The 14,118-nt window shown below is 34.6% G+C and overlaps 1 protein-coding gene across 1 annotated transcript in view; it reads left to right on the top strand.

Annotated features, from left to right (window-relative positions):
• Nucleotides 1–14,118, top strand: part of Slc30a7 (solute carrier family 30 member 7) — a 76,908-nt gene that overhangs the window by 57,027 nt on the left and 5,763 nt on the right. Inside the window, exons 9-10 of the mRNA XM_047521815.1 lie at nt 5,545–5,635; nt 8,236–8,385. Of these exons, the coding sequence (XP_047377771.1) occupies nt 5,545–5,635; nt 8,236–8,385 (241 nt within the window). The remainder of the gene's footprint in view (nt 1–5,544; nt 5,636–8,235; nt 8,386–14,118) is intronic.

The raw sequence follows: 14,118 nt of genomic DNA, 5'->3' as shown, positions 1-14,118 counted from the left end.
CACTATGATTCTTTAATTGAATATTTAAGATGAGTGATCTCTAAATCCACTTTTAATTCTAATGAAATGTTAATCATGATCATGTAACATCTTTCCCAGTTTTATAATCTCTAAGGTACTCATTGAAAATGAATTTTGTAGAAAAGGTGAAGTACTAGATTCTTTTTTACAAAGGTGATAGGGAATAGAAGATATTGGGAGGCAACACTCAGTATATACACATGAAAATCTGAACAAAGATTCAATCTATAAATGTTTGTTCTGGGTGACTTATGAAGAGATTGTAGGACTGTTAAGGGAACATCCTTAATGTTTTAAGGCTAATCTCTTCAAGGAATACTATAGATTGAACTTACTGTCTCTTATTTTATTTTAGCTTCTTAGGGGGAAAAATTAAGACTAAACCTGAGTATTCTAAAATCATAACTTTCAAAAATTGCTTGAAAAGGTGTTTTACATTTACTGCTTAAATAACGTCACTGCCCATTCTATTCTGTTTCACCTGTTGTTGAACACATGTCCTCTGTTCCTTTTTTTCTCCCCTTTTACTTTAAGTTCATATGTGCTTTCTTCTAAATGGTGTGTCCTGGAACTGGGGCTTTATATAGCTCAGTGGTAGAGCACTTGCCTAACATGTATGAGGCACTGGGTTCGATCCTCAGCACCACATAAAATAATAAGTAAATAAAATAAAGGTATTATGTCCATCTACAACTAAAAACATAAATGGTGGGCCCTAAATCAGTGCTTGTTGCCTGATTTCCATTGCCCTCTCTATAGGCTTTTTTTTTTTTCTTTTAAGTTATGAAGTCCTTTAAAGTGTTATATATCTTTTTATCTCCTTTGTCAAGCACATTCTTGGCACATAATAGACATATAATAAATGTTTGTGGGCTTGGACTTTTCAAGTCTACTTGAAATCAAAAGACCTGGTCTCCTATTCTAACTCTCCTGCTCTCTAGCTATGTCCTTAGGTGAGTTTCTTTGGTGCTTGAGGCCTCATACTCATGACTCTCATTCCAGAACAACTTGGTCTTAGTGTATGAGAACTGGCTCCAAAGTGCCCCAAGACTGAACCGTGGCATATAGATACAGGCCTGTTCAGAGTACTGTTAATTGGGGAACTTATTGACAGAAGCATGATCCTGGGCAGCAGCAAGACCAACTGGATCCCTGCAATTTGGGTCAGACAGGGGTGAGTTTATAGGTTAGGACAAAAGGGACTATCCTGACTGGAATGTACCTAGTTTGTCTTAAGATAATATTGAAGAATCAGACAAGTTCTTGGAGCAAGGGTCCAATTGTAAAGCCCCATGTATGATTCTGATGTCTTTATGGTTTTCTGGGAAAAACAGCAGGGATTACTCAAGGGCAGTCATGGTGATTATGACTCAAGATGGCTACAGTCATGTCAAGCTGTAGCCATACAACTCTGGGGTAAGATCCCATTTGGCTGTAGAAAACTTGATGCCAAACTTACAGTGGATGCTTCATAATTGTTTGCAGTGTACTGATTACTTAATAAAATTCATTTTCAGGATTACCTAATTAGTGATGGAGTAAATAGCTTTATCAAGTATATTGTATGTCTCATTGGTGATACTGCCTTTTTTTCTTAGACTATAAAAACTATTTATATATATTTTATTTCAAAATATGTTCTCTCCCCATATATTTTATAGTCTGACCACTTTTACCATTGAATGAGAAATATACTAAAATAAAAGAAAGTGCCTATACTTTTTAAAAATTTTATTTAATCTACTCCCTTGTTTTCTAGATGAGAAGGCTGATATTCTGAAAGGTTATGTTTTTTGCCCAAAGCTGGGTACTGGCTGAATTAAAATCCAAGTGTCATGATTTTCATTTGAATTTGACATCTCCTTCAGGTATCTAGACAGTACTGGTAATTCCTTAGGATGTGATTGGAGAAGAAATTATCAAAATAACTAAATTTTGGAGGGACTTAGTTAGAAAACATTTTTTTTTTGTCATTTTCAAATAAGTCAAGAAAAATCATTTTTGTGTCTTATTTTCTGAGACGTACAGTAAGGAAAGAAGTAAAACATAAACATTTTAAGTTCAGTATTATAAACATTTTAAGTTCAGACTTTTCTTTTTCCCCAGAAATGAGGTTGGAGAGAAGAAGGAAACAAATAGCATAATGGGTAAATTGTGCCTCATTATTCTACCAGCATGTTTTCTTCACCTTTTTTATAAACCCAAGGAGCATTCACCTACTTAACAAATAATACAGTAGGTAGAAACAGATATTTGTTCAATTTAAATGAACAAATAACCAGCATTCCTCACTGTCAAAATCATTAACTCCTATCTACTGTTGTTTCCCACTTATTTTTTTTTTTTTTTAACTCTAGCCTTCTCCAATCTGGCTTTCAGTCATCTGAAATTATACAATGGAAGACTTCAAATTGTATTTTTATTGTCTAATCTAACCGCCTTTTTCAGTTTGTGTATTTCTTCCTTCATTGTGACATGTACTGCTAGAAATGCCTTTCCTTTTTCTCTGGATACTTTACGCTCTGTGCCCTTATTGTCTTCATTAGTGTTTTTTCCTAACTGCTGATAATTCCATGCATCCGAAAGATTTAGTGTTGATTCCTGGCCTTAAGTATACTCTTAAAATTTATGAATTAATTATGTTTAATGTAATCAGCTATACATTCTGCTCCATACACATTTATACACAAAACACAGATGCTGGGCACAGAAACATAAGAGACACACTCCATACCTTAGAGCACTTTTCTGTGTAGGAAACAACCAGATAATTATATAATGTAATAAATCCATAGGTATCATAAGTTTCTTTGTAGGATCACAAAGAAGGCTTTCCATATGGTCTGGAAGACAGTTTAGGATCAAGAAATATACCCTGAAAGGGTTGACACTTGAGATTTTAAAAAAACAATAGAAATCAGACGGAAGGGCAATTTAAGAATATTCTAGGCAGAGAATACAACATTAGCCTAAGCATGAAAGTAAGAAACATCATTAGGTAAAGTATAAGTATGTTTATATTTGGAGAGCTTATAAAGAATTGACAGAAGGTGAAGGTAGGGAGGGCAGATGGAAAAAGTATACCATGTTAATTAGGCAAGGAAACTCCTAACCCATTTTTTAAGTGGGAAAGATACTTTTTTTATAGAGATTAATCTAACAGCTGTATAAGGAGTGGCCATTTTAGTTATCTGTGAATACATAGCAAATTATATAAAAATCTAGTAGCTAAATTAATACACATAATCATTTTATAGTTTCTGAGGTTCAAGGACCTCTTAGTATGGCTAACAGGGCTCTCTGCTTCAGGGTTTCTCACAAAGCAGCAATCAAGTTGTCAGCCAGGACTGCACTTATTCTGAGGTTCATTTGAGGGAGAATTCCAGCTTCACTCCTATGTTTGCTGATAGTATTCTACTCTTTTGGAGCTGTTGAACTGAGCATATAGTTCCACTTCAGAGGTATCCTTCAGTTTCTTGTGTCATGGTCCTCTCTGTAGGACTGCTCACAACATTGCAGCTATGAGGGAGCAAGTGGGAGCAAAAAAGGAGGGTAAGTAAGATGGAAGTCCGCGTTTTTTAAACCTAATCTTGGAAGTGACATCACTTTTGTCATACTCTATTCATTGGTATGAAAAGTAATACGATAGTAATAGCAAGTCATTAGGTCCCCACTCTACCCTGTACACACATTCGAGGGGAGGGGTCATTGGGAACCATCTTTGAATCTACTTACCAAGTAGACTTGAGGATATAGTATTAGAAGCCAAAAAAACTTAGGAGGCTATTGTAATAATTGAAGTGAAAAATGTGAAGATTATTGTAGACATGTATAGTAGAATGAAATTAAGACATATTTAGGTTGTGAAGTCATGAGAGGTTAGTGATTTAGAGGATGGGGTTGTAATAATGGGAGAAGGAATTAAGGGTAACTTCTAATTATTCTTGGCTCTTAAATCACTAGTGACCAAATAATACTGTTACTTAAATGTGACTGAAACTCCTGTCCACATGGAGTTTTTTTATTTTTATTACTGCTGTTCTCCACACTTTTAGTAACTTAGGTTTGTCCTTAACATGACTCTCATTGTGTCTTTCACTATATCCAGATAGATACCAGTTATTTCTCTATTCAATTCTTTTGTTCCACTCTTCCTATTGTTACCCTTTTTATCCAGGTAATTATCGCTATACTTAATGTGTGGGAAAGACTCCTAATTCAATTCCTGTGACCTTTGCCTTTCTTTATTCCATATTCTAAAATACCTCATATCTGTATATTTTACATTCTTTCAACCAACAATTATATTGAGCAGCATTGTATGAGGCTACCTTGGGAATATCTTAGTGCACAAGATAAGCATTATTTCTGTTATCTTTTGGTCTTCATTAGCACCTTCTCTTTCCTTCCCTTCTGTCAAATACTACTAAACCTTAGTGGGATCCTGTCTCAAAATGAAAAATAAAAAGGGCTGGGGATGTAGCTCAGTGGGAAAGTGAAATCCTCAGTACCAAAAAGGAAGACAGAAAATACTAATCCTTAAGGTAGACTTTAACTTCTGCTTTTCTATGCGACCTTCCTTGAAAAGTGTATGTTCTTATGATTTTCTTCTTCTCTAGCTATTTTCAAGAGTTTTTCTTTTAACATTTTGAGATTCCATATTTTAAAATGAGCACTTATCTAAGCTATTTACATAAGCTTCATTACCCTTCAATAATGACCTCTCAGTCTATTGCAAGTAGTAGAGTGTTAACACCTTGACTCACTGGAATCTCACCTGGAGAGCTTTATAAACAGATAGATGCCTGGACCTTCCCTTAAAAATTCTGGTTCAGTATGTCAGAAATGAAAATAAAACAAGACTGAAGTAAATTTGATATTTAGCTAGGTTAGAGTGTTGTCACATTAGAGCTATCCTCTAATGCAACTACTAGTGTTTTGTGTACATTTAATCTCCAAATAGCCTGAAGCAGTAGTTTCAAATGCTGATTAAAGACCAACATGAACACATACAGACTTGTGGGTCCCATCCCTAGACACACCAAGTATACTACACATCTGTGGGTATAGCCAGTCTTTTTTAAAAAATATGACCAAGAAATTACCAGGCTTGAGGTAAATGGGGCAAATGGATTGATAGATTAATTTTTAAAATATTTTAATCAGTATTGTTCAGATAAATGGATATAAATATTTGGTAAATATTAATAGGACCAGTAAGTAAGACTCTGATTATCTTGGAAAGTTGAACTCATGCTGTATTTAGATGATTCAATTTTAGTCAGTTTTTATTTAAAGTTTAGTCTTATACAATGATATATTTTCTGAAGTTCTTTTAGATTAGATAATAACTCACTGATCACATGAAAATTTGGAACAATGGTGGTATATCCTTTTTCCTGATATTATTCTGGTAAATCTGATTCTGTTCCACTATAGGAAAGTATGTTGTTGTCGTCTTGCAGAATGGTGTGTCAGAATGTACCTTTAATAAATGTGTTGTCTTTCCTTTTTTTTTTTTAGTGTTATTCCTCTTTTAAAAGAGTCTGTTGGGATATTAATGCAGAGAACTCCTCCCCTGTTGGAAAATACTCTGCCTCAGTGCTATCAAAGGGTAAGTTTCAAAGTTTCCAAACCCTTGGATTTTATGTTGTTTCCAAACTGTTAGGGTTTTCAACTTTCATAAATATGGGTAGCATGTGTGTATAATTTAGTATTTCTCCCAAGATTGAATGCTGACCATGAATACCATTTACACAAACCAGAATAAAATCATTGGAAAATATTGAACTTTACTAAAGAAAATGTGGTAGAAATTGTCCTCATCTAGAAACTGAGCAGTTCTTCCAAAATATAGAATATGAATAGCAGATCAAATAAGCATTTATTTAGCATTTTTTAAGCTTCTACTCAATATCATAATCTCTTCTAAAATAGTAGAGATTTTGTAGTAAAAAAGACAGACAGTGCCTCTTTTCTCCTGAAGCCTACATGAGAACTAGTGGGGAAACACAGACACTAAATAGGTTGGTGAGTAAGAAAATATCAGCAATAATTGCTGTAGAAGAAATAAAATGAGGTGCTGTGATAGACATGGATGGCTATATTAGATTCAGTGAGAAAGTCACTGAAACCTAGATGACAAGAAGGAACCAGCCATATCAAAATCCTGGAGAATAATGGTCCAGGCAAAGGAAAACAGCAGTGCAAAAGTTCTGTGACTGGGACGGATTTAGTGTATTTAACAAATACACTTTGTGGTTGAAGCATAATAAATAAAGGGACAAGTGGCTCGGAAGGTTGGAGAGAATGTAGGGGTCAGATTTTACAGGGTTTTGGTCGTACTGAGGCTTAGACTTTTCTGCAGTGGAAGTACTGGAAAGGTTTTGAGCCGGTGGGAATATCATAACTCTTATGTTGTTAAAAGATTATTTTCTCCATGTGAAGAACAAATTCTAGAGAGAATGGAGGCAAAGACAACCAACCATCTCTGTTATCTATTGTCATATAAGTGGGGGATAATGGTGGCTTATTCTACAGTCATGGCAGCAAAGATGGAAATAACTGTGCATTCATAATATATTTTTGGAGGTGGATTATACTAGCAAAGTATTGACTTACAGTGTGGTTGATGGTAATGCTCCTTATTGAAATTTGAGACTAGATTGATGATACATATTTGAGGATGTATATATTGGGGATGGTCCCAGAGTCTAAGCATGAAATTCATTAACTACATTATACCTTAAACACATAGCCTGGTGGTAATTGTATATATTTTTAATGCATTGTGTGTTTTTACTGTCACCCTTTACATTTTACATTTTTGGATTAGGGATGCTCAGCCCAAAATGTAGATGAATGAATGGATGGATGAATGCTGTGTAATGTCATGTGCCCCCCAAAAAAGAAAAGCTTACTAAGCAGATGACATTTGTTTAAAGACCTAAATAAAGTAGAAATCTGAGAAGAATACTCCAAGCAGAGGCAAGCAAGTAACCTGAGACAGAAATATGCCTGGCTTTTTAAAGAATGGTGAGGAGGCTGGGGCAACTGATGAAAAGGGACAGAGAAGAAGTGGTAGTGAGGTGAATAACATAACAGGGGGACCAATTGTAAGAATATAGGTTTAATGCAGAGGTAGAGGGGAAGCCATTAGAGAATTTTGAACAGAGGAGTGGTAGCATTTGACCTATAAACCAATGGACTCTCACTTGAGCTACTATTTTGAGATTAAATAGGAAAGGTGCAAGGCTAGAAGTAGAAAAACTAGTTAAGAAGCTATTATAATTATCTAGATGGGAGATAAAATAGGACATTTGGATTAGGCTGATTGCAGTGGAGGTTTCACTGAGAATTGTTTGGATTCTACTTGGTTGTAATATTTTGTATATTTGTATATTGATATATTCAATATTATTCATAGGATTCCTGTTTGTAGATTTTAAAGTTTTTTTTGTGTGTTTGTAGTTATTTACCTTTTTCATGTTGTATTTTATTTAATTCTATCTTATGTTTTACCTTTATCAGAAGTTTGCATTGGTGTGGTTCTTGACCTAAGGCTGTGGAAAACCTAGGGAGCTATTGGATACATCTCTCACAGACATCTCCTTCCCCTCTTTTAGGGTTGTCGTATTATTTGGGGAAGGGTACATGTTGGCATTTGTTCTGTGAGACCCAGAGAGACAAATGTCCTGTAGTCTCTTGGGCAGTCGTATACTCTGAAGAATTGTCCTGTTTAACATATGTCCCATTAAGAAATATTTCTCTAGTTTATTAATCTTTTCAAAGAATTAATTTCTATATTATAAATTTTATCATGTTCTAAAATCTCTATATTATATCATTGATTTCTGTCCTATATTTTCTCCCTTCTTATTTATTTGGATTTTGTTCTTTCTCTAGCTTCTTGGCCCACTTGTATTTATATATGTTTTCTGATCAGTATATTTGAAACTGTGACTTTCTCTCTAGGTATTCTCAATTGTGCCTGACAAGTTTTGATATGTGTTCATTCTGTTCCTGAAACCCCTGTTATGGTATCATCTGGTACATAATGAGTAGACCATAGGTATTAGTCAATTCAAACACCCTCCTCCCCTTTTTTCAATTAGAGTATAGAATCTTATGTTTATTGATAGGCTGCATAACAACTTAAGTGGGAGAGTGCACATAATTTGATTTTGATGCTAATATCTGCCCTTTGTATTTTAGGTGCAGCAGTTGCAAGGAGTTTATAGTTTACAAGAACAGCACTTCTGGACTTTATGTTCTGATGTTTACATTGGGACCTTGAAATTAATAGTAGCACCTGATGCTGATGCCAGATGGATTTTAAGCCAAACACATAATATTTTCACTCAGGTAAAACTGTGTTACTAACAGTTTGTAAGGCTCTTAAAATTTATTGTGTGTACCAGTTTATAAATATTTATTATTTAGCATATTAAATATAGTCTACTAAACTATAAGGGAAGCATAAAACTACATTTTTCCTCCAATCAGAGTCAAATTTGGGAGATCTTCATTTTAGTTAATACTCTTAAGGAAGATAGTTTCAATTTACTCATTGTTGTATTGATTTGATTTTCTTAAAAACTAGTGGATTCTTATCAGGCACGGTGGCACATGCCTGTAATCTCAGTAGCTCAGGAGGCTGAGGCAGGAGGATCTCTGTTTCAAAGCCAACCTCAGCAAAAGCGTGGTGCTAAGCAACTCAGTGAGACCCTGCCTATAAATAAAATACAAAATAGGGCTGGGAGGGCTGGGGATGTAGCTCAGTTGGTAGAGTGCTTGACTTGCAAGCACAAGGCCCTGGGTTCAATCCCTAGCACCATTTAAAAAAAAAAAAAAATAGGGCTGGGAATGCAGCTCAGTGGTCAAGTGCCCCTGAGTTCAGTGCCCGATACCCTCCCCCAAAAAATGTGGATTCTCTTTTACTGCACACATCTTCTTCTCCATATTAGATGTTATTTGAAACCAACAATTCTAAAAGAGCACTTAGAATAATAATAATATTTTGTTAGTGACTTTAACCAAAATCTATAAACTTTTTTTTTTTCATACTAGGGATTGAACTAAGGGGTGCTTTATCACTGAGCTACATCCCCAGTTCTCTTTATTTTTTATTTTGAAACATGGTCTCTTACTTAGGGACTTGCTAAATTACTGAGACTGGCCTCAAACTTGCAGTCCTCCTGCCTCAGTCTCCCAAGTTGCTGGGAGAACAGGTGTGCACCACCATATACCCTGCCTGTTAGCATTTTTGCATGATAGTTACCTTCCTTGTAATTTAATAACTTAATATGACATTGGGTTTTTCTTTATATAGGTTGAATGTCCATTATGCAAAATTCTTGGGACCAAAATTTTCAGATCAGAGTTTTTTGAATTTTGGAATGTTTGCACAGACTACCAGTTGAGCATCCCTAATCTGAAAATCTAAAATCCACAGTGCTCCAAAATCTGAAAATTATTGAGTATCACATTGGTTCAGATAAGAATATAGGCTATATAAATAGTTCACATAAATTGTATAGGTGTTAGATTTCTTGTGTTATGATAATGTTATTGTGGTTCCAGAAGAATGTTAGGAGATAGTGTGCAAAGGATTTAATGGTAAAGTAGCAGGATGTCTAATTTTCAAATATTTCAGCAAAATTAAAAAGATTACAAATAAATACACATGTAGAAAGATAAAACAAATGTGGCAAAATTTTAACTTTTGGTGAATATAGGTAGCGAGTGCCTATTTTACTATTGTTTTGACTTAAATTTTTTTCAAAAGCTTGAAAAATACAAACTTGTAGCTCCTTATTACCACCAAGATAAAGCCCAAAATTTATTAGCATGGTCCAGTTCACTTCAGTTCTCTGTCTTGCTTTTCACTGCCATGTAATTTATACTCTAAACCCATCAGACTGTTTGCTTTTGTATGGACAAAAACCCTACTCTAAGGTAACTGTCAGTTGTGCTACTTTCTCTTAGAAAGAAGCCTTAAAGATCCCTCTAAGCTGAATTACTTAATCGTATGATTTATGTATCACATTGTACATCTCTGTCTCTATCTCACATACGTATCTTTAGATAGAAGCAACACAACATAATGTACAGTTTAAATTCAGGATATTAGCATAAATTAAGCAGTCTTTCATAAAAAGACATATATGGTTTAGATTCCTTTAGGAATGAATTAATGGCATAATCTTATATGTAATTAGGATTTACACTAATCCTAATCTAGGGTCTCTTAACCTCTGAGCAACATCCCCACCTTTTTTATATTTTATTTTGAGACAGGATCTTACTAAGTTACTTAGGGTCTAAGTTGCTGAGGATGGCTTTGAACTTTCAATCCTCCGGCATCAGCCTCCCAAGCTGCTGGAATTAAACGCATGTGTCACTGCACCTGGCTCTAGGACTCTTTTCTTAACAGATACTTTATATATGTCTGTATCATTATAACTTTCATAATGGAGTATGCAAGACTTTCATGGTATGTCTGAATCTTTCTCCTACCTCCTCCATGTTTCAGGGTCAAAAGGAGAATAAGGCAAGCAATAGTCTTATCTGTTCACTGCCTTTTCCAGATCATTTTGCTCTCCTTTATCCTGAATTTTCTCCTGGTTATTCTGTGCCCTCTGTAGTGTGAGATTCTATTGATCTACAGGACACCCTGTATTCTTCTAAGTCATTGGCTCTGAGTCACAATTTTCAAAGGATTGCAATTTCTAGGTTGAGAAATGTGCAAGCAGCTGTCTGTGCTTAGGAACTGCAGGAGTTGTAATTGAAGTAGGTATAGGAGGTGGTGGTTCTGGTAATGTTAGAAATCTTAGTGAAGCTGAAAGTTTATTCAGCTGCTTCTTTGGCTTTGGAAACTGCATTTGGGCTTTGATTATTTTAAACCCTGAAACATATTTAAGCCTTTATATCAACCTAAAGTTATGACAGTTTTATCTCATTCCTTGCAGAGACCAGGGTTTCTCTTTGAGGCTCACAGTAAAGATAGTTCAACACATTTTCCACAGGCGGGGAAGGGAAGTCACCCCACTAATGAATTTAATTTGTACATTTGATACATGTAATGATTTTAAAGTTGTCTTACCATCATCTTTTTAGTTCTCACATATACAAAACCAAAATATTTTTATTAATTTATTTTTCTTTTCAGCTTGTACCTTAGTCATGCATGTCTTTATGTAATGAATGTACTTATTCATTATTCTAGGGCTTGCCATAGCATTTTGCTTCATTTCATGGAATTTAGTTTTTTAAAAATAATTTTTACGTTACTTCTGTTACTTTTACTTATCAAAAATAAGACCATGATTACTCAATGTTTTGAGAAAAAAGGTCACACTAATACTTTAGGTATATTTCTCATAGAAGGATTTAAAATACTAGCAGTTTTAGTTCCAAAAGATAAAAAAAAATAAGGATTTTTTTCCTATAATGTTATACTTCATGTTTATTAAATTTGTAGATATCTTCCTTATAACTGATCTTAAATCAGAATTTAAGTACTAATTTTTGGTATAAAACATTCTTGCTAAAACTTACATAAGGATAATTTTAAACTGAAAAGGCCAACATCAAAAGTTTGAGAATCATGACTTGCTATTTTGTTCATAAAACTATAGCTTTGTGTCAGCTGTGGCAGCACATGCCTGTAATCCCAGCTACTTGGGAGTCTAAGGCAGGAGGATTTCGAATTTGAGATCTTCCTGGGCAACTAAGTGAGATCTAGTCTCAGAATAAAAGGGCTGGCGGTGTGTAGCTCAGTGCTGGATTCACTCCCTAGTACTGCAAGGAAAGACAAAAACAAAGTAAGACTAGCTTTGTGACTACTTTAGAACTGTGTATTAGGCATCAATCTTTTGAATCTCATTATCTGTCAATCTTTAATTGCTAAAGAAGGTGGCTTGCATGAATAAAGAGTAATACAAATGAACTGCTGGAAGTTACTTTAGTACTTAGATTCTTTTGAAATTATTACTTAAATTATAATCCAGTTTTTATACTATTGAGGAAGGCAATTTAAATGCCAGTATCATCTGTTAATTTTTAATGACATACTTCACAATTATAACTATAATCTTAAAATTATAAATATACTTTTGTTAGGAATAGGTTGTTCGAAGACAACTTATTAAAGAGAAATGTTAAACATCTTTGAAGAAAAATGTAGAACATGTTTGAGGTTCACTATCCTCCTTAGTTCACAAAGCACAACAGTCAAGCCTAATACATAATATTTACTCTCCGAAAGAACTTCTATTCTACCTCATCTCTTCCATCTTTTCTGCTCATCTGCCTTTCTCTGTTAAGCCTATTAAGTCATAAGCCCACAGCTTCCTGCTTTAGCTTTTTGTGTTATTTTCTCTGGCCTCAAAATAGAAATTAACACTGATACCCAGGAAGGAATCAAAAAGCCTCCTCACAAACCCCAAATGGGGGTTCTCTTAAGTTTCAGAAACTCTCCACCTCCATCACTCTTCTACGTTCATAATCCCTTCCTGTCTGACCTATGACCTTGTCTGGCCCTATTCTGTTTCTTGAAAGCAGCGCCTGGAGTGGGTGAAGCTATCTACCCTTTTCCAGGCAGATTGCTCTTTTTCCACCCTCTCCATTCCCTAAGGAGCTTTACTCATTTGTAAGTACTGATTTTGATGACTTGCTCTGCAAACTGTTCCTTATCCATCTTTCCCTTACCTTTCTTCATCATCCTCAGAAGGTGGGAGTGAATGAATGTGAGTCCAAATATATTGCTAGGTTTGTTTTTAATTAACCCATATAGTGTAAGTATCCATCAGTAGGTTGACATCAGTGGACATAATAGCAGCATGGGCAACTAACATTCATTGAGTCTACCAGGTGCCATGCACTGTGATAGGTACCTAATATATTAATTGAGCCTCAAAACAGTTTACAGAGAAAACCTACATTCACATTATTGTTTTTGACATGTAATTTAGTCATAATCACTTACCATCTCACCAACTGAAATGTTTTCCATGAAAGAGTAGTAGTTTTTCAAGACTTCATTTTCAAGGGACAAAGATTAATATTATATGTTTAATCAAAAAACTAAAGTAGAAAGTTTCAATGGCTTTTGATTGATAGAGAATACAAGTAAACCAATAATTTTCTGTAGTCTTTTTCTAACTTTTCTATTTCTCATTTGTTTTCCTTTCCACAACAATGAATATCTGTTGAAGATATGCTAAGCCTGTGTTACCAGGTTAATATTTATTTTTTTATGAGTTTAGAAGTATTCAAGTAACTAGCTGTCTTTCTCATTTTAAAAAGTGTTGGCTGAAGTATGGTTTATTAGTCTCAATTTTGAAAATTATCGTAATGAGTATTATTTGGTTTTCATATTTTTAAGGATGGCCTCTCAGCCAGCCCTATGACACTTGAAATTATTCTAGTGGTAGACTATTTGGTGGACCCAAGCACTGTTTCATCTGCTGAAATGTCTGTCATGTCTTTGTAGTGCAAAGAAACTATCCAAAGCCTCATTTGCATTCAGGAGTAGGTGACTTCACCATAAGATTCCTTGGCAATTCTGCTTTTCTGTCTACTTTGAAGGAAATTGAAAGAGGAAAATGGGAAGCTAGAGAATTTGAAGCTTTCCCTATTGGGACAGATGGATGAAATAAAGTGACCTTTTTTTTTTTTTTTCCGTTTTGCTGTTAGACTCAGCTTTTGTGGAAAGCTGTAACCCCTCAGGGGACTGATATCAGCTTGAGTAATTAACTCATGATTATGCAAAGATAGTTTATCTAGCCTCTTTGTTTTTCCTCTTTTTTTTATTGCCTTGGGCTACTTCATTTCTTATTACCATCTTCACTACATTAAGGCTAGGGGTAAAGAGAATGGTAGACACAATAAAAGGAGTCCAATTTATTTTGCAGGTTTTACTTTCATTAACGATTTTGTTTAAAAAAGAATAGCTATTAAGAATTTAGGCAGTGATTGTTTTCTGTTAAGATTAGGTATACAACAATTTTGCAAAATAGTTCCTAAATACAATTATTTCAGGGGACATCTAGATTGAGTAAATCATATTATCCGAATATCTTGAAATAGCTTTTA

The sequence above is a fragment of the Sciurus carolinensis genome, chromosome 1 (assembly GCF_902686445.1).
Source record: "Sciurus carolinensis chromosome 1, mSciCar1.2, whole genome shotgun sequence".
NCBI classification, from domain to species: Eukaryota; Metazoa; Chordata; class Mammalia; order Rodentia; family Sciuridae; genus Sciurus; species Sciurus carolinensis.
This window is presented reverse-complemented; position numbering and strand designations above follow the sequence as displayed.